This window comes from Brienomyrus brachyistius, chromosome 8 (assembly GCF_023856365.1).
Source record: "Brienomyrus brachyistius isolate T26 chromosome 8, BBRACH_0.4, whole genome shotgun sequence".
Taxonomy (NCBI): domain Eukaryota; kingdom Metazoa; phylum Chordata; class Actinopteri; order Osteoglossiformes; family Mormyridae; genus Brienomyrus; species Brienomyrus brachyistius.
Genome location: NC_064540.1, coordinates 18,178,251 through 18,203,937, shown reverse-complemented (window position 1 = coordinate 18,203,937; position 25,687 = coordinate 18,178,251). Strand labels below are relative to the sequence as shown.

At 48.6% G+C, this 25,687-nt stretch overlaps 1 protein-coding gene across 1 annotated transcript in view; it reads left to right on the top strand.

The window, feature by feature from the left end:
* Positions 1-25,115, top strand: part of celsr2 (cadherin, EGF LAG seven-pass G-type receptor 2) — a 77,240-nt gene extending 52,125 nt beyond the window's left edge. The window contains 29 exon segments of the mRNA XM_049023878.1: positions 4,644-4,810; positions 6,235-6,411; positions 7,266-7,379; positions 7,609-7,783; positions 8,255-8,396; positions 8,877-8,997; positions 9,562-9,627; positions 9,629-9,700; positions 9,703-9,748; positions 10,233-10,334; positions 10,749-10,843; positions 11,043-11,252; positions 11,440-11,623; positions 13,011-13,302; positions 13,662-13,817; positions 14,539-14,668; positions 14,868-15,068; positions 15,316-15,438; positions 15,440-15,491; positions 15,688-15,800; positions 15,984-16,063; positions 16,795-16,921; positions 17,812-17,922; positions 18,498-18,628; positions 19,773-19,861; positions 20,489-20,665; positions 20,893-21,087; positions 21,164-21,404; positions 23,147-25,115. Of these exon segments, the coding sequence (XP_048879835.1) occupies positions 4,644-4,810; positions 6,235-6,411; positions 7,266-7,379; positions 7,609-7,783; positions 8,255-8,396; positions 8,877-8,997; positions 9,562-9,627; positions 9,629-9,700; positions 9,703-9,748; positions 10,233-10,334; positions 10,749-10,843; positions 11,043-11,252; positions 11,440-11,623; positions 13,011-13,302; positions 13,662-13,817; positions 14,539-14,668; positions 14,868-15,068; positions 15,316-15,438; positions 15,440-15,491; positions 15,688-15,800; positions 15,984-16,063; positions 16,795-16,921; positions 17,812-17,922; positions 18,498-18,628; positions 19,773-19,861; positions 20,489-20,665; positions 20,893-21,087; positions 21,164-21,404; positions 23,147-23,240 (3,983 nt within the window). The 3' untranslated portion in view covers positions 23,241-25,115.
* The last annotated feature ends 572 nt before the right edge of the window (positions 25,116-25,687 follow it).

The window sequence follows — 25,687 nt, the reverse complement described above, 5'->3', positions numbered from 1 at the left end:
AGGGACAGTATACAAGCTCCACACACACACAGGGACGTTATACAAGCTCCACACACACACAGGGATGGTATACAAGCTCCACACACACACAGGGACGTTATATAAGCTCCACACACACACAGGGACAGTATACAAGCGCCACACACACACAGGGACAGAATACAAGCTCCACACACACACAGGGACAGTATACAAGCTTCACACACACACAGGGACAGAATACAAGCTCCACACACACACAGGGACAGTATACAAGCTTCACACACACACAGGGACAGAATACAAGCTCCACACACACACAGGGACGGTATACAAGCTCCACACAAACACAGGGACAGAATACAAGCTCCACACACACACAGGGACAGTATACAAGCTCCACTCACACACAGGGACAGAATACAAGCTCCACACACACACAGGGACAGAATACAAGCTCCACACACACACAGGGACAGAATACAAGCTCCACACACACACAGGGACGGTATATAAGCTCCACACACACACAGGGACAGTATACAATCTCCACACACACACAGGGACAGTGGTTATAAACACTAAATCAGCACACCAGGCCATATATGTTAGTGTAAGAGTTTCCATGATACCAATACAGGGTTGCCAACCCTCCTGCTCATGCAAGAAATCCTGCAGCAGATATGTATCATTCTATTATAAACCTAATATTAGCTGCATCAAAAGCATTGGGGTAGTTTGCAAACCCTACAGACTATTTACAAGGTAACAAATCTGTGACATGCATGTAAATGCGTGTGCATGTGTGTCTGGGTTGAAAATCTCAGGGAAGCTGGCCTCCCTGCCACTAGAACAGACATTTCAGAATCAGCCTGTTCGTCAGTTTGAAACCAAGGTGGCTTGATCGTCATGTGAAGGAGATAGAGACGAAATAATGTTACCATTCACAGTTTGGTGTTTGCATGGTAATGACTGATAACCAAGAAGTGTAGGGGGTGGACAGGTGGGGGGGGCAGCCCTGTCGCTTCAGGACAGAACACTCAGTGCGGAGCTTCCCGGCACAGCATTCATCAGTATCGATTATCAAACAGGCAAGCAGACGCCGCTTGTGTGAGCTTATCAGACGTGTCGGTGGATCAGTTCCTTCTTGTTCCCTAACACCCCCATAAATATGGCTCCTGATGCACCCCCCCCAACATTGTTTTTGCAGGCCCTACTGTAGGGAAGTATGAAAGGAGGAAATCAGTGTGCGGTTCGTGTGAGATGATGGTCCTGCCCTCAGGCAGTCAATTTCAGTTGAGAAGCAGGAAATGCTGGTGTGTTTTACATATTTGCCAAGTGTGTGTGTGTGTGTGTGTGTGTGTGTGTGTGTGTGTGTGTGAATTATGTTTACATTACATTGTGGGGACCGCCGCTGCCTGGGCTGAACAGACACATAAGCTGCCCACAGTGTCTATACTCTGTGCCTCCTGCTGAAAGCCTCCAAGCCCCCCATGACCTCTCGTGACCCCTTCTGTGACCCCCCCCCCCCCCCGTGACCCGGTCCAGGATTATGGAAGGTGGCTGGGCCGATACACGTCTTCAGTCCTCTGCATTACCCAGGTGATATTGTACCACCTTCGAAGAAACGCAATACCTGACCGTCTCCCCTCACTGTGCCACAGAAATCTGAGGCTAAACATAAAAACTGCTCACCAGTGAATCACCATTTGGCCAGACTGTTGGCATCGAGAGTAACAGCAAAGTACGAGCTGGCTGAATGTAGTGGTGTGGCATTTTTAGTTAAAACCCAGAATGGCAGAAGTTATTTTCCTGTTTCACTATGGGGGGTGTCGCTGTGTAGACGCTGCAGGCCTGTAAATGTGAGATGCTGTGAAGTCATTCATCCCATCGACTCGCCAGAATTTCCCGTTGTTTTCTGTTTGCGCTTCAGCCGTATTCCCCCTACAGCCTGGGAAATTATGATGTGTGTTTTTTCTGCCATCTGTCATCGCGAAAAAGAATGGGAGCGTTAAAGGGGGGACTTTACATTTATATAACGTTTATGTAACATTTATATAAACGCCACACTGCTCATTCAGCTATATTTAAATGAACGGTGCCAGTTGGAGGCGCTGTCAGCTCTTGGGGATCCGTTGGTGCAGCTCGGTTTGGTATAAAACACACATTGAGGAACTTGACGCATCCATTCCCTTCCTGGTGTGTGGAAGAAGGTCGGGGCGAGCGAGAGAGAGAGAGAGACGGCAAGCGGATGCTGTCGTTTGTCTGTCATTTGCTGCAGACCTGAGACAAACACCTGCATTCCCCAGTCTTTCCTGCACACCAAATAGCTAATTTTTAATAATAATGAAAGACTTTTTTTTTCATGAGATGTAGCGTTTGTAGCTGAATTTAATAGACTCCCATATTCTGAAACCACCTTCCTTCTTTGAGGCTGATCCAGTGAGTCCTAGAGTGGGTCTGCAGGTGGATCTTAGCCTTCTGATCGTTTGGCTCAAAGCCCTTTCACAGAAGGTTGTGAGTTTTTTTCCACGCTTTGTTCTGCTGTCGCCGTCGCCCACGGTAGGCTTCCCCGTGCCACGCCAGTCGCGCAACCCCAGCTTGGGTGTGCGGGATGGCCTGTCAGGGAGGCTGAAATCCTGCTGCTATGTATAGATCTGCCTCGTAGGAGGAGGAGGAGCAGGAGGAAGAGGAGAAGCAGGAGCAAGAGACGCTGGTGCTTTTGAGCAGAGCCCTGCTGGTTCCTCAGGACTCGCTGTGCCAGCCTGATGGCGATTCTGTTCTCGCAGGCGCTAATGGAGAGATTACTGGAAGGCTCCTGTTCCGCTTGTGGTTCCCTGTGCTGTTACACGCACGACTGGCTTTGAAGAGAGACTTCTCTGCTGAGGCGTTTAGGTCTGGGGGGGGGGGGGGTGGCTACAGTGCAAGACCTTCTTTCGTTGTGAAGGGGTGGACTGATTCAGCTGTTTCTTTCAAAAAGATTCCACATCGTTTGGTGTTGGTCATTCCTGGCCTTGGGGGCCAAGAGCCTGGAATTTTAATGGGGAAGAAATCGGGTTGGTGGGGGGGCAGCTACCCCGCCCTCAGAAGCCCGCCTTCCCCTGCGTATGCACTTTGCATGTCTCCATCTTCTTGTGGCCTGAAATGAGCGGCTGTGTGCTGGTGCCCTGTGATGGAGAGACCTGCCACAGTCAGCGTCCTGTGCTCCACACTCACTGTCACTCTGTGTTAGATAAGCCGTTATACCAGATGGGTTTGAATGAAAGTGTAGTTTGAATAGTAATGATATATAAAAAAAGTCTGTTTTTAGTAGTCATTTATTACTATGGGATGATAGCACCATTAGAAGTCATTATAGCTTTGTATATGCACAGTGATATTTGGGAACGTACTGGTGAACAAAGCCATATAACACTATGCCCTTTGCTGCCTTGGAAAGCCTTAGTTAGCCGTCTGCTTCGGGAGAGGCGCGGTGGGGAAGGCGTCAAGGCGACAGAATTTGTTTAACACGAAAGACAAAGGCCTCATTTTGATGGCTGAAATTAAGAGGGTTTGGCTTCTCCATTGGCTCCAAGTTAGTGAGATTGGACCAGAAAACAGCATTTTATACTTTATGCTGGGAATGAGTGACTGACAGTTGTGATTTTATACCCATAATGCATTGATCTCTTTGGAGGAATGTGAGCCTTGTGGGCATTTCTTCTTGCCGCATGGCATGCTGGGAGCTTTAGAGTATCCGTGACGGGGACTGTCTGAGAGACCCTGGGCCTGCTTCTTTCTTTGGGTACTTTAGTTGCGGAGTTCCCGTGGACTTCATTTGCATAATTAATCCCATTTCCCCGCAAAGGGTAGTCAGGATGGGCACAGAGTGGGGGGGTCATGGGAGAGAGTCTTGGGTGGATGGAGGACTGTGAGGGGGGAGTTAGGAGGAACAAAACTCTTCCTCCCAGCAGAGGGTACCAGTGGCCAGTTGTTGATTTGTCATTTATTTGAGGAATGCCTGTTCTGGTGGGGCTGAGGTACCAAGGTTCTGGGGGGGGGGTATACACACAGTAGAACAAGCAGTTTCCAGTTCTCAGTCTGCAGACTTCATTATAAGCAGTCATGCCCCCCATCCCTGCTTTTTCATATTTGTAGAGAAATCGGGGCCGGTTGCCTTATTTTCGTGCGTGCCAGCTGTCGTCTCAGTATTTTTAGCAATGTTTAATCAGAGCTTTCTTTGGACCATTATATCCCCCTCCCACTGATCTCGAAGTGCCACTCACAGGTTGTTTATTACCATGAATTATCATCATCGGGGCCTGTCACAGGGCCTATGGAGGTTTGTCTCAGGCCTGAGTGGGAAAAAGTATCCTCACCCCAGGCTGTCTGCTTACGGTTTTACGGACGCGCCATCTGCAATGAGCGCTGGTGTTGGTGATGCGGAGGGGGCGTGGCCTTTTGCAGCCTGCATGCTGTTCTTTTAGAGATATATATGTCAGTTGGAGGACTGCATAGACTTTTATGTCTTGACGGAACAGAATTGTGTTTCTTCATTTGCAGCTTGGACTTTACATTGCCCTCCAAACGCTGTTCCCGGTCCAGCTAGCTGGTGCCGACTCCACTCAGCAGTTAACTGCTCCTAAACCCTCATTACCCCCCCATCTTCTGCTCCTGTGTTGCAGAAATGGGCAGTCCCCAGCGTTTCCAGGGAAACGGCCTAATACAGTGGAATAACCTGGAGGCGGTTGCCGCGGTGCCCTGGTATGCAGAGATGATGTTCCGCAGCAGGCAGGCCAGTGGCACCTTGCTCCGGGCAGCAGCCGCACTGCACTACAGCATCTCACTGCAAGTGAGCAAGAGCGCCCCCCCCCCCCCCCCCCCAAGCAGATCTAAGAATGTGCTGACATCATGTGCTTCGGAATGCTTCTAGAGTTTCTCTCCCTTCTCTCACATTTCTTCAAGCAATAAAAACCTTCTTCATATCATTAAAAAGGGTTAAGAATTCTATAAGGTGATTAGTTACTGAATTTGACTTTTAGAACTAGTGCCCCTGCTGGCTATCTCAGGTATTGCATCACATGTCCGTTCAATGAATTACTGTAAGTAGGTAAGTGTTGTAGGAAAATCACCCTATTGAGTCAAGTAACACATCATCAGTGGTCAAGTCCAAGTCACCAGTTAACAAAGACAAGTCATTATTTTTCCTTACACATTTTTTTTTCTAAAGAAAATAACTTTCATTCTGTATCTAATGAACAATTGCAAATTTCTGTATTGTGTGAACTAACATTTAAATGACGTTTTAGACAGAAGTGTGGTAATGCATTAATAGAAATTTAACTTCTTTTTTAGAAGTGAGATATATTCAGAATCCAAGCATAATGCCAATCTAAACGGCCTCGATGTGTCAATTAGAGAAACACATTAGCAACAACAAGCTCCTCTCTTCACTTCTGAAAACAGCAGCTCAAGAAGAACATTTACTGAGAGAGTTAAACGCTGCTCGTTAACCTCCTGATCTAGCTTGCTATAAGGGTGGATGGAAATATCCGAATTATTTTTAAACCCTAGCAGAAGGATATCGTGCGGTGTTCTTTACAGTCACCCAACCATAATATGCCCGTTTTAGCAACTTACCTAGCTAGGCAACCTAAAAAATTATGTTGAATCTGTAACTGTCGCTGTTAGTAGTACAGCACTGCAAAATGTAAGTAATTGTTAAAACCGGGATGTTATTTGTGGTAACTCATAAATTAGCCAGTTCCGGCTACAAATAGCTAGTTAAAAGTGGCCGACTTTTCGGCGTTCTGTGCTGACATGGTGTGATTAACTCAGTGTTGGGAGCAGTGCTGGTCACTTCGGAGTGTGTCCTCCAGAGGGGCGCCTCATGTAGCCTGATGCTGTTCCAGGTTTCTTCTCTAATCTCCCTTTTTGTCACAGTTGTTGTAGATTGTCTATATATTCTGGATTTTAAAAGTGCACTCTGGGTAGTGGAGTCTTGTTAGCCATCATTTAAATGTACTTGGTGGGTAAAGCCGATTTTGATGGCAGCGCGATTACTAACCTACACTTCATACGTGAAGAACAGCCTGATTGGTACTCAGATTGATAAGACTGCTGCTTTTTTCAGCCATTGTTATTAAGCTGCGTTTTGCCTGCATAATAAGCTGAGCACAGATCCAAACTGCAGGTGAAATGCAGTTACAGAAGTTTCTGTAATGAGTTACGGAAATTGCGCTTCACACTGCAGCACTGCGTCCCCTCTGCTCGCAGCTCCGGGACGGGTATGTGACAGTGGCTCTGCAGAGAGGTGAGGACTCATTCCTTTCCTGTCTGGACGCGTGGAGGGCAGACGATGGAGAGTGGCACCACCTGCAGGTGGAGCTACGTGCGGGGGGCACGGCTGCCCCCCACCAGGCCATCCTGTCCCTCGACTATGGGCTGAACATGGTGAGTCGGGGAATGGTATCTCAGGGCATGCTGATGTTCTGGGTGCCATGTGAATGAGAGAAGTCATGACATCATATCCTGTCTTCTTGGCCGTTTGGTGATTGACCTAGAAATGGCGCTGTTGTCTGCTTCTGAATCAGGTGTATTTGTTTACATCTGTGATCGGCGTTGTTATAGAAGTAATCAGTGTTAGGTTTTGACCTATTATTAAGTGCCATCATGCCAGTGTCACCACCTGGTGTCCGTATGGGTGACATTTTACCAGAGACTCCTAATTGTAAAGGTCATGTTGAGAAACAAGTGAAAATCATTCTATATGTCATGATTAAAAGAAAAAAATCATGCTTCTCAGATCTGCGTGGATCAGGGTCTGGGCATGAATTCTACTGGATCAGATCCGGATAAGTGGTGCTGTACCAACTGGTGTCCATAATGATATCTCCCAGAGAACTGGCTGCAGATGCCAGGGTCTCCACTCCATTCTCATGTGAATGCTGTAGGTTTTCAAAAGTAGGATTTGCCATAATGCAGAGCACACAGCTTGCACTATAAAGACAGACGTGTGTATGCACACCTGCCTGTTTATGTGTGCTGTATGCCTGTGTCTGTGTTTGCTGAAACGTGCATACAGTATGTCCTGTGTGTATGTGTATGTGCGTGTGTGTGTGTGGTATAGATTACAATGTAATACAAACCTGTTATTTTGCCATTGTGCGGATGATTTTTTCAGTCCCCACAAGGGACTGAGTAGGGTTAAGGTTGTCATCGTTGAGATTAAGGTTATGCCCATGGAAATGGATGGATATGAACACAAACGTGTGTGTGTGTGTGTGTGTGTATGTAAATCCCTGCAGGCCAGCATGGACCTGGACAGCAAGCTGAAGGGCCTGAAGCTCAAGACCATGACTGTGGGAGGTGTCCCCGCTCTCGATGGAACGGTGCAGCATGGTTTTCGTGGCTGCCTGCAGGTAGATGACATCATCATTGTGCACCCCATTCTCTAGTGCACCCAAAGTGTTTGCAGCACTGAATCTCTTTGGAGTCTTGAGGAGCTCTGTGTTTGGGCTCCCTCCCACTGTGTTTGGGTTCCTTTTCACTGTGTGTGGACTCGACCTCACCGTGTGTAACCTCCTTGCAGTGTATATCCTCCTCCTTGTTGTATGGGCTCCTCCTCGCCATGTGCGGCCTCTTCCTCAGGGCCTGCGGATGGGGGAGACTCCCCCCAGTGCCGCGAGTCTCAGCTTCTCCAGGGCCAGGCGGCTCAACGTGCAGCGTGGGTGTGGCCTTCCAGACCCCTGCCACTCCAACCCCTGTCCTGCCAATAGTGAATGCAAAACCAAGTGGGATGGCTACACTTGTACCTGCCACCCAGGTGAGGGGGGTGGCAGGGTGGGGGGCTTTTAACTTGATTACTTAGAAGTCAACATTTTATAGCAAGATGAGTGTTTCCCCGGAGCTGTAACTTGTTTGTTAAATGTCACAATATTCCTGGAATTTTTCTTAACAGCAAGTTCAGTTTCTTGATCAGTGTGTCACCTGCTGGGTCATGTGGAGATATTGCAATTAAGGAAACCTTGATACTGTAAATCTCTTCAGCATGTAGGGTTAGGCTAATATTCCATATCACGCCCCCCCCCCCCCCCCCCCCCCCCCGCCACCTACATCTATAGGGTATAACTGACAGACCCTCGAGGGTAGAGCCCCAGTGAAAATAATTGTATCCTCAAGCATTGTACAATTACAATGTTTTTTGACAGTATACTGCGACCTGGAAATGAATAACCAGCCAATAAAATGGAAATGGAGTTTGCCTGTCAGCCACAAATGTCTCTGTTGCTACCAGGTTACTATGGTGATCGCTGTACAGATGTCTGTTCTCTGAGTCCGTGTGAGAACCAGTCGACATGCGTGAGGAAAGCGGACACAGCCCATGGGTTTGCCTGTCACTGTCCCAGCAACTACTTTGGCCAGTACTGCGAGACCAGGTGAGCATGCAGTCAATGACAGCGCTCATTTAAGCCCAGGAGGCATAAGCCCCGCCCTCTTTTGACGGTCCAGTTTCCCATGGAGCTGCTGCTCCCAGGCACGTCTGCCCCCCCCCCCCCCCCCCCCACCATAATCAGCTCCAGCTTCCCCTAACCGGTGTGTGACCCACAGTAGGTGAAAACATAAATGCTTATTGTGAATGGATAAATAAATGTATGAATGAATAAATGAATGGATGAATAAATGAATGGATGAATGAATAAATGAATGGATGAATAAATGAATGGATGAATAAATGAATGGATGGATGAATAAATGAATGGATGAATAACAAGAGACTTGACATGGTGCCACAAAGCGTCTCACTTTTGCTCGGAACCTGAGTTCCGTGCCTCCCAGCCGCAAGCAAGCCTTTCAGACAGATCATCCACTCCTAAACCCCCAAGTCAGCATCCATTATGCTGCACGTCCCTCCCCAGGATTGACCAGCCATGCCCACGGGGATGGTGGGGGCACAATACTTGTGGGCCCTGCTCCTGCCGGCCGGACAAAGGCTTCCACACTGACTGCAACAAGACAAATGGAGAGTGTCGCTGCAAGGTGAGCCAGCCCCGAGGGCGCTTCTCTCCTCATGGGAGATCGTTCTGCTTGTCCCGCATCCTGTAATATCATCATTCCTGCACTCTTGCACCCCCCTGGTGAATAACTTGTGTATTACAGACTGGGCATTATGAGCAACTATATAATCAAAGAAATATTAACCATATTAATACATAACTTTTTAAAATTATTTTGTGATGTGTGTGCTTTTATAATACAAATTTATTATATCTAGAGAACCAAATAAAAAGTTAATTATTAGCAGAATTAACCCATTTGCTTCTATAATGTTGTATGCAATGTGCCAGATGAACAAAAAACCTCTGGCTCCCTCCCCTTCTTTCTTTCCCTCTGTTTCCCTCATTCCTTTCTTTCTCTCCCTGTTTCCCTCATTTCTTTGCTTCTCTCCCTCTGTTTCCCCTCCCTCACTCTCTCTTTGTGCCCTCCCCCCACTCCCTATCTTCCTCCATCCCTCTTTCCCTTCTCTCACTCCCTTTTTCTGTCTCCCTCCTTCCCTTCTCTCACTCCCTCTCCCCTTCCCACTCTTCCCCCCTATCTCTTCAGGACAATCACTACCGGCCTGCGGGCAGCACCTCCTGCCTGCGCTGCGATTGTTATGCCGTGGGCTCCCCTCTCCCGGGCCTGTGATCTTCTGTCGGGACAGTGCCCTTGCAAGCCAGGCGTGATGGGGCGCCGCTGCGACCTGCTAGCGACAACCCCTTCGCTGAAGTGTCAGCCACCGGCTGTGAGGGTACACCTACTGGCAGGGGTGCTGCCCCCTGCTGGCTCAAATAATTCTTTTAAATTAAAGTTTTTTAAGCTGGTCACCCATATCCAGCCGTCTTTAGTTTACACGAAAGCCAACTCTACTTCTACTAAAAAACAGGCCTTTGCGTGACCCCTAGGAAGCCTCATCACACCCCCGGTCCCGCAATCTAAGCTGATGGCTTTGCGCCAAATATGGCACATTCCGGCAGCTCTGACCGCAAACCCCTGCGCTTTGCTGCCGTTGAAATACCTCTGTTCTCGTGAGGGCTTATTGTGGATTCCGATCAAGGTTTGGACTTATGCTAAAATCATGCAAATTATCATAAAGGTCATGGTTTTATAAAAGTGGTCACGCTTCTGAAAGTTGGCTTAGGGTTTTGGTGTGGATCCAGCTGGATGGGAACGCGTCGGTGGAGCTCTTACCATCCGACGTCCATAATAATCTCTCGCTCCTCTCTCTCTGGCAGTGATCTACGACAGCTGTCCCCAGACCATGGAGGCCGACATCTGGTGGCCCAGGACGAGGTTCGGCCTACCGGCCGCTGTCTCCTGCCCAAAGGGGTCCATCGGTACTGTCTCCCCTGTTGTTTGTGTCTCTTTTCCTTTAGCGTTTAGAAGCAGGTCGGTCAGCAGAGAAGCTGATTAGACATCACTGTAGTGGAGCATAAGCTTCGTGTTTTCGCCTGTCAGCGATGTGGCTTCTCTTGCCCTTAGTTTGGTCTAGAGCGTCACCTATTGCCCCTTTGTCACCCGTGTAAACAATCTTGGGTCTCAATGGGCCGGTTCATGGCTCTGGGGGTGTGTGCTCGTTATCGGACGTGGGTTCAAAGTCCGTGGTCAGCAGACTGCCACCGTTGAGCCCTTGAGCAAGGCCTTTCACCCCAGTTGCTTCAGGGATTCCTGGAATCTGTTCAATCAGTTGTATGTCACTTTGGATAAAAAGGATCTAGTGTGGTTATTTTCTGTCCCCCCCCCCCCCTCAGGCACAGCCATACGGCACTGTGACGAACATCAGGGCTGGCTGCCCCCAGATCTGTTTAACTGTACCTCCCTCACCTTCTTCAGCCTCAAGGCCGTGGTACGTGCCCCACACTGGGCCCAGTTATCGACACACACAGCTGAGTACCGGCCAAGCACAACATTCACTAACTAATCTTCTCTAGTTAGTCAGCTTAATGTGACAAAAGTATCACTTTTAGAAATTCAGAATCAGAAAGTTGGTGGTGAGAGAGCAAGGATCACAGACCCCAAAGGATTTCTCTCCGGTTCCCCCCCAGTCAGATGAGCTGTCCCATGACCCCTCCGTCCTGGACACGGCCCGAGCCCGTCAGATGGCAGCAGCGCTGTGGAACGCCAGCGAGAACACGGAACATTATTACGGCGGAGACGTGAGACTGGCCTACAGCCTGACGCTTAGCCTGCTGCGGCGTGAGAGGGGCCAGCGTGGCTTCAGACTGGCCGCAACGCAGGACGTAGGCTTCACTGAGGTGGGGGCTGGATGCAGGGTGAGGGGAGAGGATTTAATGAAACATGAAACCCTAATGCGGCAAGCGTGTAGGGAGAGGGATGCGTGAATTGCGAAGCACTAGTGCAGCACGTGTGTGGGGAGAGGAACATAAAGGACGTAACACGGTGCAAGTGTGGAGAGAGGAACATCTGGCCTGTCTTTCACAGAACCTGGTGCGTGTGGGCAGCTCCATCCTGGCCCCTGTCACATGGCCTCACTGGGAGCTGATCCAGCGGACAGAAGGGGCGACGGCATCACTGCTGCGCGCCTACGAGGAGTACGCAAATACTCTGGCGCAGAATATGAGGAGGACCTACCTCAGGCCCTTCACTGTGGTCACGCCCAACATCGGTGAGGACGCACCAGACAAGCTTTTGTGTGCTGCTGCTGCTGCTGCCGTTTGTTGTTGTTTTTCCTGTTCTCTGGCATGTGTTCTTTCTCTTTTTTGTCTCTTCGTTGTCAGCGGTGTGGATCAGTGCGTCATTGCTTTAGCATGTGCTGTGGATTGTGCTACCTTCAGTGAGCCGTATCAATCGTGCTCCCTGTGTGCGGCTGTGGGCCAGTGTGTGGCTGTACTCCACAGGCCAGTGTGCGGCTGCACCCTGTGGGCCATTGTGTGGCTGTACTCCGCAGGCCAGTGTGCGGCTGTACTCCCCAGGCCAGTGTGCGGCTGTTCTCCACAGGCCAATGTGCAGCTGTACTCCAAAGGCTAGTGTGTGGCTCGCTCCTCAGGCCAATGTGCGGCTGTACTCCGCAGGCCAGTGTGCGGCTGTACTCCCCAGGCCAGTGTGCGGCTGTACTCGGCACACCAATGTGCAGCTGTACTCCCCAGGCCAATGTGTGGTTGTACTCCGCAGGCCAATGTGCGGCTGTACTCCCCAGGCCAATGTGCAGCTGTACTCCACAGGCCAGTGTGAGACTGTACTCCCCAGGCCAATGTGCAGCTGTACTCCCCAGGCCAGTGTGCGACTGTACTCCCCCAGGCCAATGTGCAGCTGTACTCCGCAGGCCAGTGTGCGGCTATACTCCCCAGGCCAGTGTGCGACTGTACTCCCCAGGCCAATGTGCAGCTGTACTCCGCAGGCCAGTGTGCGGCTATACTCCGCAGACCAATGTGCGGCTGTACTCTGCAGGCCAGTGTGCGGCTGTACTCCCCAGGCCAATGTGTGGCTGTACTCCCCAGGCCAGTGTGCGACTGTTCTCCACAGGCCGATGTGCGGCTGTACTCCACAGGCTAGTGTGTGTCTCTCTCCTCAGGCTAATGTGTGGCTGTACTCCGCAGGCCAGGGTGCAGCTGTACTCCCCAGGCCAATGTGCGGCTGTACTCCGCAGGCCAGTGTGCAGCTATACTCCCCAGGCCAATGTGTGGCTGTACTCCGCAGGCCAATGTGCGGCTGTACTCCGCAGGCCAGTGTGCAGCTGTACTCCCCAGGCCAATGTCCGGCTGTACTCCCCAGGCCAGTGTGCGGCTCGCTCCTCAGGCCAGTATGCGGCTGTTCTCCACAGGCCAATGTGCGGCTGTACTCCACAGGCTAGTGTGTGGCTCGCTCCTCAGGCCAATGTGCGGCTGTACTCCGCAGGCCAGTGTGCGGCTGTACTCCGCAGGCCAGTGTGCGGCTTGCTCCCCAGGCCAATGTGTGGCTATACTCTGCAGGCCAGTGTGCAACTCTGCGTGCTGTGGCTCTCAGAGGCTGTGCCCTGGTGTCCTGCTCTCATTCCGTCTCTGCTTTCACCCCAGTCCTTTCGGTGGATCGTCTGGACAAAGATGACTTCTCCGGTGCGCGTCTCCCTCGCTACGGGGCCCTCGGGGGGGTGCAGCCCACAGACCCTGACACCTCAGTCACGCTGCCGGACATGGTGTTCATCAAGGACCCCGCGGCTGCCAGAGACAGACCCATGGATGGCGCGGCGGGCCGCGGGCGCAGGCATCCCGGTGGAGGAGCTCGCGAAGCAGTGGCCAGCGTCATCATCTTCCACAGCCTGGCCTCCCTGCTACCCCCACGCTATGACCCAGACAAGAGAAGCCTGAGGTTAGCCTCCTGCTGGTGAAACACTGCTGCTGTAATGCTAATGAAGCTTTGACATTGCAGTTATGTGTAAAGTGTAAAATGGGTGAAAATTTACCAGCTTCTGATTGGGTAGCATTTGCCCTCTCCTTGGGGTGAGCCATGTTTGTGATTTGTTTACTGATGCAGAAAACAAATGAATCACTGTTAGTGTGGTTGCATGTTTGATTTCTGCTCCAGCTCTTTGTTTGCGTGTGTGATAGACTTCCATCCCATCCAGGGTGTCCCCGGCCCCATATTATAATAAATTAAATTATACAATCGGTATAATGTTAAGCTTGTAGTGGAATTTGGGTGGAGGTCTGAGTTAATTTACTCCACAGGGTTCCAAAGCGGCCTGTCATCAACACCCCCGTAGTCAGCATCACGGTGCATGACGACGACGAGCTGTTTCACAGGCCCGTCGTCGTGCATTTCCGGCTCAGCCGAACTGAGGAGCGCGCCAAACCTGTCTGCGTCTTTTGGAACCACTCCCTCCTGTGAGCACCCAAGTCAGCCTCCGAGTCGTGTCCCACCATGCACGCACCCCGGCTTTTATGCACCCCTGACCAGCTAGTTATCTCATTCACATTAGAATGGTGCATTCAAAGAATGAATCGTCAAATTTAAGTGAGCGTCAAAACTGTGCGATGACAATGTGAGCGAGCATAGCTGTGCGAGTTAGGGATTGTGTTCGTCTTTAACACACATTAGAAAAAGATTATTGATGTTTGCTTTTTAATTTGGCACAGATGATTTTTTTGTCTTTTCTTATTAGCATGGTAGATGTCTTTAATCTGGCACAGGGTGTGAGGTGGGGGGCTTGGTCCAAATATATGAAAATCCTTAGGAGCTCAGAGGACCAGTTTAACAGAGTTAGTTATGCAAGACTGCAAAGTGTCTGGTAGGATTCAAATCCATTTAACTGGTTTCAGAGGCGGCTTGGTGTGACTATTCTGGACACGGAGTCACAGCTTTCAGATTCCAGCCCCCACTGGGTTAAATTCCCCACCACCATTGTTATCATTAACAGCCGAGATAACAGCATGTAATATCGCTTCTTATCTTTCTAAATTAAAAACCACAGCAAGCTGCGAGAAACTGGCATGAGCGAGGTCTGGCATCAATGAGCGGACACACCTGCGAAGAGTTAATTAACGATAAGTATTAATTACATTTCGAAGTGATGCTAGCAGGCCAGTTCTTCCTGTCTGCTGTCAGGGCTGCTGGAGACGAGGGCGGCTGGTCTGCAAAGGGCTGTGAGCTGGTCTTCCGCAATTACACGCACATCAGCTGCCGGTGCAGTCACATGACCAGCTTCGCCGTGCTCATGGACGTCTCTCAGCGGGAGGTCAGCCTGCAGCGAAAGCGCCCATCTCACTTTGTCGCCCTATCATCTGTCTGTACTCAAACTCCGCCTCCTAATTCTGCTTAGGGTCTTATGGTGTTTTGATTTATCACTCTCTCTCTAATCCATTAATCAAACGATTAATACGTAACCCCCCCCCCCCCCCGGATTGCCTGCCCCCATCTCTCCCTCACACTACCAGAATGGCGAGATCCTGCCAGCCAAGTTGGTGACCTGGGGCAGCGTTGGGGTGACGCTGACCTTCCTGCTGCTCACCGCCCTCCTCCTCGGCTGCTTCCGCACCGTACGCAGCAACCGGAGCAACATTGCTTGCAACGGCGCTGCCGCGCTCCTGCTCTCCGAGCTTCTCTTCGTCCTCGGCATAAATCAGGCTGACAGCCCGGTACGGAATCCCCGCAGTGTCTGCTGAAAGCACAATCATACATTCTGTTTATGATTTTTAGCGTTTGAACTGACTTACAAGTCATATATTTTGGCTGACATTTCTGGGTTTGCGTTGAATTCAAGAGGACTGTATGTCAGAGGATCGGCCATGAAGCCCTAAAAGTATTATATTTGGCTGTGTTATGGCCTCACAGGAAAGCCCCGCTTCCTGCTTCTGACATCCTGTCGGTCCCCCTGTGATGCAGGTCCTGTGCACGGGGATCGGCATCCTCCTGCACTTCCTGTACACGTGCACCTTTGCCTGGCTCTTCCTGGAGAGCCTGCACATGTACCGCATGCTGAGCGAGGTGCGCGATGTGAACCGCGGCCCCCATGCGCTTCTACTACATGATTGGATGGGGTATCCCCGCTTTCATCACAGGTGAGCCCCCTGTTGGTGGCTTGGAACCGTTACAGCCTGTGACATTCTCTGCCTTCTGCCCTGTCCATGTAATAGAGAATATAAAAACAAGCACTAGGTTGTCTAGGTCTCTTTCCTGTAGGTTTGCTACAGTAGGTGTGTGTTGGTGTGAGCCCCACTCCCCTCCCGGCCCCCACCTTGCGACTCTTCCTTTCAGGGCTGTCTGTGGGGCTGGACCCAGAGGGGCACGGAAACCCGGATTTCTGCTGGCTCTCCGTCTACGACACGCTAATCTGGAGCTTCGCTGGACCCGTGGTCCTAGCTGTGTCCGTGAGTACCCCCCCCCCAGACACGCACACATACACACACACATTTATATATTTATTATTCAATTAGCTAGCTAGCTATTGCGTTTGACCACCTGTGTAAACGGGTAGGCGTGTAACTGATAACACAAACCGCCCTCATTGTGTATTGTTGACCCAACCCCCCCCCCCCCCCCCGGCTTGCCAGATGAGCATCTTCCTGTACATCCTGACAGCCAAGGCCTCCCACTCGCTTCACCGGCTCGGCCTGGAGAAGAAAGGCCCAGTGTGAGTACCCACCCACTGCAGACTGAAATGCACCCCCCGCCCCCCCACATCACTCAATGGTTACTGTCAGGCATCAGAATGAACTGTCCAGTGTATGGCGCTAGACTCTTTCAGAGGCTGACAGACACAAAAAGTAGCCTCAGTCTTCTTAAACAGACTCGACAGTGTATGTTCTGGTGGGGTGGCTTTTAAAGAAGTAACATGTCTGTTTACCAGGAGTATTGTTCGTGTGTGACAGGGCGCTAGAATCTGATTTTGGAAACATCCGGATATAAATATGCACCCCGAGCAAATACAGCGTTTTTATGGGATTGCAGCTATGCAGTAAAAAACGATATTCTGTAATAACTGCTGGTTGTCCAGTATTTACAGTGGCACTGGATAACTGTGCCCTGCGCTGTCATTCAGCGTGGATGCGCTGTGTTGTCGAGAGCCAGGCTGAGCCCTCAGACTATCTGTATAATAGGCTATAATAGGTAATAGTGCTGCTTTCCCAGATATTTTCATATTGTATGTTTCCTTTCATGTATTCTTGGCTCTGATGTGCTGAAATGTTATTTCCTTTTTACTCCAGAATGAATGAGATGTATTACAGGTATAAATGTGTTTCTGACTGTTCATTGCTTTTTTTGTTACATTGTATTGAAATATTCTTAGCATATTTGATGTGTACCAGTGGCTGTAATGTGGTCAGTTTTGTCCTGAATGGGGCTGTATGTCGCCCCCTGCAGGTTGGGGCTGCGAACAGCGTGCGCCGGTCTCTTGCTCATCACGGTCACCTGCCTGCTGGCCTTGCTGTCAGTAAACAGCGAATCCCTAATCCTGCACTACCTGTTTGCCATATTCAACTGCATGCAGGTAATGACCTCCAGGCAGAGTGACCTCGACTGAAACGTTATGTGAATCGCATCTGAACTGAGACCAAAATGTAGGATAATTCAATTATTTGTGGACAGAAAAGAGTTTGCTTTAAGATATTGCCTGTTCATTCTGGTGATTCACTACACAAACTGTTCCAGTTTAAGTTAGTTTCCTTTGTTGAAACAAGCATGTAAACAAAATGTTTTCCCCATGTGCAGCAGACTACACTGTAAGTGCGAATATCCATCCATCTGCTGGCAGACTTGTGAAATTGCCATGGAGTTTTTGCCAAGTTTTTAATGTTTCAATTTATATGAGTGAAAATTAAGTAGCAACTACTGAAGGAAGAAAAGCATTTCAATGAAAGAAATAAGCAGAATCTACTGAAAGATAAAAGCATATCTGTTGAAAGGCTTGAATAATAAATCCACGTAGTAATATAGTCCTACATTTTAATGAGCACAAATAATTGTGTGTATGAAGCTATTGTTTTCAGTGAATTTTATTTATTTAGTGTAGTATATTTTCACAAATAAGGTGTTATGGTGGATTCTCTAGTATGGCTGTACTGCTGCTTATAACCTGTGACCTCTCCAGTGCGACTATACCACTACTTGTGACGATCCATCCACCCCCCCAAGCCCTCTAGTGTGACTGTACTGCTACATGTGACCTTTGACCTCTCCACTGTGACTTTATTACTGCTTGTGACCTTTTGACTCTCCACTGTGACTGTATTACTGCTTGTGACCTTTTGACTCTCCGCTGTGACTGTAACACTGCACATGACCTATTGGCTCTCCAATGTCGCTGTACCACTGCTTGTGACCTTTGAACCCTCCAGTGTCACTGTACAACTGTTCGTGTCTGATGTCCCTCCGCTCCAGGGCCCCGTTATCTTCTTCTTCCGTATCGTCTTTGACAAGGAGGCCCGGAGGGCCATGCGCTGCTGTGGGCACAAGCACAAGGAAATGATGAGCTCCAAGTCCTTGGCCTCGGTGAGGTGCATCGGAGATGGGGGGGCGGTGTGGGGGACCACTACTAACAGGCCTTGTGCTGGGCAGGGCAGACTAATTCAAACAAACTTTAGGACAGGTTTCGAATCTCCTTTAAGTAGTTGCACCTAGCACCTCCTACAGCACCCCAAGAGAACTACATCAGCATCTCGGTGTGCTGAAGTAAATCTCTACAAGTGCCGTTCCTATGTGTCGCATGATTTCTCAGAAAAACAATGGAAGCCGTTACCTGAAGGACTGTGAATGTTAGAATAGGGCCCCATTTTTGGACATTCTGCTAAAGATTTCAGCACCATTGCCGAGGATGAGAGCAGCTAAAGGAGCAGTACAGTTCTGGATCTGGTGGGCTGCCCCTCTCCCATTCATTCTGGCTGCTGCGTAATGCTGGTGACAGTAGGGGAATGTTATAGGGGTGTTTCCGATTTTTTTATCCTCAGTTCTCCCAGCGATAAATAAATAAACAAATTCCAACTGAAGACAGATCAGTCCTTTGTTCACTTGATGGCCCCTGGGTTCCTCGTGAGCTCTGTGACTGACCTTTAACCCTTCTGTTCTAGTCCTGTAACTACAGTGCCCCCTACCTGGACAGCCGGCTATACCAGCCTCCCTTTGGCGACTCCGGGATCTCCCACAATGGCACGCTGCCCTCCGGGAAGAGCCAGCTGAGCTACGCTCCTTTCCTCTTCCGGTACTGCCCCAGTCTCTCTCTGTTATAACCCCGGTTATGATGAACGCTATGTAGGGTCTCGCCCCAGTGATCAGGCAACCCCAGATAGTTCTCATTGTGTTGCACACACCTGATTTCCGCTTGCCAGCTAATTATAAAGTCATGGATTATAAAGTCATGGATTATCACCAGGACCTTGTGGTGCAGAAGGACAGCAGTAAAATGCAATACACTTAATTAGCAGACGTTTTTATGCAAAGTGATGTACATTTTACAAACAGGTTCAGAGTCTCCACAGTAACTTGGGCTTTGCTCAAGGGCCCAACAGTGACATCACACTGCGAACGATTTGAACCAGTGACCTTCCGAACCCAGCACACACAACCCCCTGTTAATTTACAGTGTCCCTGTTACATCATATCATCCATCCATCTTCTCAGCTACCTGGTCATGCTTCTCTGGTATCTGGACCTGGTAAGGCAGGAAGCAGGTGACATCTCAGGAGGCATACCTGTCCGTCACAGGGGCAGGCACATATTCACACGCACGCACTCATTCACACACACTCACACACACAAACACACACACATATCGGGTAAACATATCTTTATGGGGCCCGCTCATTCATTTCTATGGGGAAATTGCTAATGCTAACTATGACAACCTTAACCCCCACCCAGCCCTAACCATAACCATAAGTAACCAAGCAAAATACAAGAGCTTTTCCGTTGCAGTCACAGATTTTTATTAAATTGAGTTTTCCCTTATGGGGACCATAAGTGGAAAAAAAATGGGTATTCATCACGTTGTGGGGACATTGTGTCCCCATATGATAAGGTATACCTGCTCGCACACACACACATACACACACACACACACACACGCGCACACAGGTTAAAAGGGCAATTTAGAGACACCGATTAACCTAAACTGGACAACGGAATTATTTCAATCCATGTAAGCTGCTGGATGGAAGGTTATTCTTCTTCAGTTCCTTCTGATTCCTTCTTCCTTCCTGATCTGAGAGGGTCTATCCAGCTCTGATGCTATTCCATGTGATGCCAGTGGATTTCGTCAGACGTGTGGTTCACGCCATATAGTGAATGTTAAACTGAGAATAAATGACTTGTCTGTGGTGACCTCTAACCCCTCGCCGTGTTTCCAGGGACGACCGCGGCCTGAACATACGCCAAGGCCACCTCCCGCTGACAGACCACAGCTCCCTGCTCCGAGAGCCCGAGGACCAGGCTAATGGTCAAAGCCTTCCTCTGCCACTCTGCTCACACCCACATCCTGATCATTTTAGTAAAAATGATGATTGTAGCTGTTTATGTGCTGCCTCTATGAAATGCCATCCGCTGCAGAGGTGAATTATGCATTTGGTCCAATTTGATTAGATTTAGTCTTGATTTTCATTTGAAAAGTGAATAGAATCTTCTAAATGTATGCCAGCTTTGTAACGCCACCCCTTCGTGTTGGGAATGTCAGCCATTTTAGAGCAGAAAGTTTTCCCAGCATTGCCAACTCTGGTCAGCTGGCTGGGGTGAGATTTTCAATTCGATTTTCAATTCTGCATTTACATGTATGTAACAGTTTCATTGCCTTGTAAATAGTCTGCAGGGTTTGCAAACTACCCAAATACTTTTGATGTATAATAATAAATAATATAGATTTGCTGTAAGATTTCTTGCTTAAGAGTCTAAAAGTGGGAGTGTCTCGCCAGATAAGTGAGTGTTGATAGCCCTGGTCAAGCTCTGATGTCACTTCCTCCCTTTTGTAGTCACCATAACTGAAAGCATGAATTTCTAAGCGGAGGTTCGAAGCCCCGTCACAGAGGTACTGTCTCCCACCCCTGACTGTCCCTTCCCCCTGTGCCCTTAGATCACGCCTCCGACTCGGAGAGCGAGGCGTCCCTGGAGGACGACCGGAGTGGCTCTTTCGCCTCTTCCCGCTCCTCAGACAGTGAGGGGGAGGGACCCTATCCTGCTGAGGCATGCTGGGAGAACAACTTGGCTGTCCTCAGTGCCAGCTGGCTTATTCAGCATGAAGCCATCAAAGGTATCCTGTGCTTTGGCTTCCTGAACCCGTGACCTCCTTCCAGAGTAATGTCACTTCCTGTCTAAAAAAAATCTGAGCATTCAATTTTTTCCTTATTTTTGCAAAAATGAGCAAAAAAAAAACCGTAACTTTTGACATAAATAATTATTATTTACGTTACTGTTACTTTAATAATATCAATAAAAAATATAGAAATGCTTTTTTGGTTCTATTTCCTTTTCCTCCAGATAAGCAGCATGGGCTGAATGACGCTGAGTGCTTGTGGAGCGCAGAGCGGTTGGATGTGGAGTCACTGAGTAACCCCCACCCAGTCTACCCCCGCAACGCCAGACAGCTGCTGGAAGAGGGGCCTGAGGACAGGGGGGAGGAGCATGGGCGGGGCAACATGCAGCTGTTCCTGCAGGGGGCGTACCCCCAGAGAGGTACAGGCCTCATTCATGCCTAGGATTTGGGTGTATTAATGACAGAAGACTTCAACTGTCTGCTTGCTGACCGCAGGAATCCTGAAAAGGAAGCCGCTGTCCCCCATTGTGGAGAGGAACAGCCTCATCATCACCCACGACATGCTGTCTCCCAGGGCTCCGTGCCCAGCCCCCGCCTCCTCCAGGAGCTCCTCCAGCGATGGCCGCAGGGGGGGAGCCGTCGGCAGCCCGCAGGAACTGGCCGGGGGGGTCTCTCTGGCTCCTGTGGCCATGAGCATCAAGGCAGGGACAGTCGATGGGGACTCCTCAGGATCCGAGTGAGTCCCAGCCCTGCACGCTAGGGGGCGCCAGATAACTTGGCAGATTCCAAATATAAGTTGCGTTATTCTGAAATGCTTCATTTTGTTATTTTTATTGTAATTTTAATTTTAACAATACAAAATTCCAGTGTTGATGTCCACACCTCAGAGCAGTGTTTAATAATCCGGTCCTTGGGGACCCATAGACGGTTCAAGTTTTTGCTCCCCTCCCAGCTCCAGGGTAGGGGAGGACTGTCTGTCAGGGAGTTGGGAGGGAGCAAAAACCTGAACAATCTGTGGGTCCCCGAGGACCGGATCAGGAAACACTGTTCTAGAACAGTTAGTGTAGATTTCCTGTCTGCGGTTTTGTCTCAGCGACTACTGTCAGCGTCGTTCCCCGGTCTGTCCCCTGTCCCCTGTCCCCTGTCCCCTGTCCCCTGTCCATGCACTGCTGTGAAGCACACAACTATGGTTAAGCCCCCTCTGAAGCCCACCCTCGCAATCTCATAGGCACATAGCAGGTTTATGTCTGAGGACCAAGTGACCGGGCCAACTATTAAACCAAAGTTATTGTGAACTTTGGTGTTGAAAGGGAGGCCAAGGACTTGGAGCTCAGGAGTCCCTTTCCCCCCCCCCCCCCCCCCCCCCCCCCAAACTAAGTAACCATTAACACACTATGGTAAAATTATCAGACAGACTGGTTTTCATTCAGATCAGGTATACAGGTTTTATTTTTTTTAAGACTACTCTACATCCACTCTGTCCTTATGAAAGTCAGTTTTTACGGACAGTTTTAAATGAGCATTTTCCAAATGCTCATTTATTCCTAATAGTGGCTACAGTACTTTGTATATATTAAACATAGATTTGATAGTGAGGAATTTTACAGTTAACAAGCCACATGCGTTTTTTGTTCCTCTGCATTGATGCCCTCACCTGCTCTGTAGTGCAGTTTTTGTAATCCTGGTCACGACGATCTTCTGTCTTTCCTAGTTTTTTCCGGTTAAGCTCTTAATTGCAAGCTTCGGATGGACGGTTGACATAATGGATGACGCAAATGCAATACCTAATACGCCTTTTTTTTCCAGATATGTCACCATTAAGTTTTGGTGTGATTAAGGGCTGTTACGATTTGGTTTCATTAAATGTAATGCACAAGGATTAAATAATCAAGTTACAATGGAAAAAATGTATCCAGAGCAGCAACAAAAAAAAAAAAACACTTAAAAGTTTAATAATTCTGCTTAGCAGCGTGGATCGACCTTCTGAAATAGTTCCATTTGGTCTGAATGAATTGTGACATCTGTCAACAGCTCAGTCTGAATTTGGAAACAAGGAGCTCATGTAGGAAAACCACAGCAGATGCAGTAGGGAGGCTGGAGCAGGATTAGGAATCTCCTTTAAAGAGGAAACTGAACTAACTCTCTCTTTTTCCCATTTTATTTTGTCTCCCCATTTCCAAAATCATAGATTCTTATTTATTAATTTTCTCCATTAAAGCGCCAATTCCACATCACCGGGACGAGAGCCTCATTTGCTGTCCCGGCTCACGTCACATTCCTCACTCCCCCATCCCCCTAGTTTGGGGGTGGGGGGAGGGGGTGGAGGAATTGGCCGAACGTATCGCTGCACACACTCGCCCTCTCCCATTTCTCGCACTTGCGGTCAACATTAGCATTTTAGCATTAGCATCATGGCCATGCATTTCCTGCTTTTCTGTTTCTCTGGTCGCCCGCCCCACCCTTTTTTCTCCTGTGTAGCAGCTGGAGCGGCAGAGGCCACACCCCAGTCCCCCTGCTGCCAAATGAGTTGGAATGCCAGGTTCACAGAGAGGTGTGTCATTGCAGGTCCTAGAGGCCTCCTGCGCTGGCCACGCGCTGCTTCCTGTCTGGGACAGGAAGTCACAAGGAGGGGCCGGACGTTGCCATGTTGGAAATGCAGGAGCCCAGACCCAGCTCTTGTTTGTTTGTTTACGGTCTTGCGCCCGAGGAACACCATTAAACAAAGTGATTCATTTTTTTCGTGAAAGAAAAACGTGACCCTGTTGGGATACATCAGCGAACAATGCGGGGATGAGGAAACACCAGCCAGCAGATATGGGGGCTACACGTCTCACGGCATCTGTCCGAACCCCCCCAGCTCTGAGATCGTGCACCCCTATGTTATGCAGGCTCTCCATGTTTTTGTCATACGTATTTCTGCAAGCTGATTTTATATTACCGCTTTGAATCCACTCTTTTTCTCAACATTTAAATGTGATTTTTAAAAAATATTTAACCCAGGCATAAAACATTTTGGCATAAATTTAAAGAGGTCTTTATACCGTGTCTGTGTTTTTGTACATTTACGTACCACCTGTGCTGAAAATGTTCATTACAGTCTGGAAAATACACTTAATAGTGAGCTACAGCTCCTCGGCTGCCGCATATATCTGAGGCCAGAGCCCTGGGCTGTCCAACTTGCTCCGGCTTTGATGCACAGGCAGGCAGTGAGGGGTGTAACAACATGGATTTCTGACTGTGAGGTTGCATGTCTGCAATCCCTCTTTCTACTGAAACATTCAGTTGCCTAAATGGGTAAAAATGGGGGTGGGAAGGCAATGCAACATTTTAACTGGCTTTGGGAGGTCACATGACTGAACTTTTCAAGTCTGGAATGAGCCTCCTTTCCAATAATATATCATGTAATTCAAGGCAGCCGGTGAAATGTATTAAAACTTAAATTTAACTACACCCTGTAGACTGGAAGGCTCCAGTGGCAGGAAGAATGGCAGCACATGTTTTTGTTTTTTGGAATAATCTGGAATAATCGGAGGTTCGTGGCCTTTTATGTGGTGAGCACAGCTATGTATCAAGAACAGATCTCTTAATAAGAGTGACATTGTTATCAGTGCATCATGCTGGGATGCACCTGTAAGTGTGAAATAGCTGTCTGGGTGATTTCTCTAGTTTTTGACTATGTGTTAGATATTTGTACAAATGCTGAACAGAGGAGAGTAGCATCAAATCTCTTTGACCTACAAAGAGAAGCTTCACCAGATGATAAACGACCAAACATGGTGTCGGACCCCTAGTGGACATTTTTTTCCAGATGGTGAAGATCTCAAACTCTCTGAAATATCTTCATCATTCTTCCTGTTATCTGAAGGATTTGCACTTAAGCAAAAACTAGATTCATTTAAGCACCTACAGTATTAATCACAAAAATGCCTCTAGAGCTTTTAAAATACAATATTATTTATTGCTGTACATAATGAATTTTCCTCACAAATGGACATAAACATATAAACTAAACTGTGTGTGATTTGTTTCCAGCCATGCAGTCTTTTTTCTTTCTTTCTTTCTTTCTTTCTTTCTTTCTTTCTTTCTTTCTTTCTTTCTTTCTATCCATCTGTCTGTCTGTCTATCATCTAATAGATCTACACAATGCAGAGTTTTAATAAACTTTGGGTTTATTATCAGAAGGTGTAGTGGGCGTGTCTTATAGGGATAGGTAAACGTGAAGTATGTGAAAGATCCTGTTCTTCAGGGACAAAAAGAAAAATAAAAGCAGACAATCACAAGGCTTGCCCCTCCCAATGTATTTGGATGGTCAAGAATTGGAATTGGGAAACATTGCTGTATATAAGGTGACCCTTGATCCATGTCAGGGGAGGGGGGGGGGTACACTATGAGCTGGGATGGGGATTGTAAACTACTATTTCAATTAAAAGATCTTGATTTCACTTTTGCCCTGAGTTCTTGCTGTGTGCTGATTGGTCAGTCTCCTATAATCATGCACGTGTCACTAATGTTAATGTGAAACACTTTGACGAGTCTTTCAATCAAGGAAACAAGTCAGCCAAAGCACAAGAAGAGTTAAAAATAATAAGCCAAGCAGAGGAGCCGTTCAGTTATCATTTGTAAAACCTGAATTAGCTCATAGCGTCCCCCCTGCCAAGGATGAGGTGCCCTACCCCCCCAGCTGTACGTGATAACGGGAAGGTGAGAATAACCCTTGTAGATGAAAGCATGTCCAAGAGGGACGGAACAGTGTAACATAGGGCTGGATGGGGCTTGCATTTTGCTGTGTTTTATAAGCGAATATTAGATTTCATACTGACATAAAATGACTGACACTATTTACATTAATGTGGGTTAGAGCTTTTGCCTCCCCAGCCCTTGACCTGCGCACTCTCTGTCCTGTCAAACAACTCACACTTTGGGCAAGGCCACTTGTAGTGCTGCAGAAAACAGGCACGACGTCCGTGTGCGTGAACATCTTCCAGAATCCGCAAGTCATTCAACGTTCTCCAGGATCTG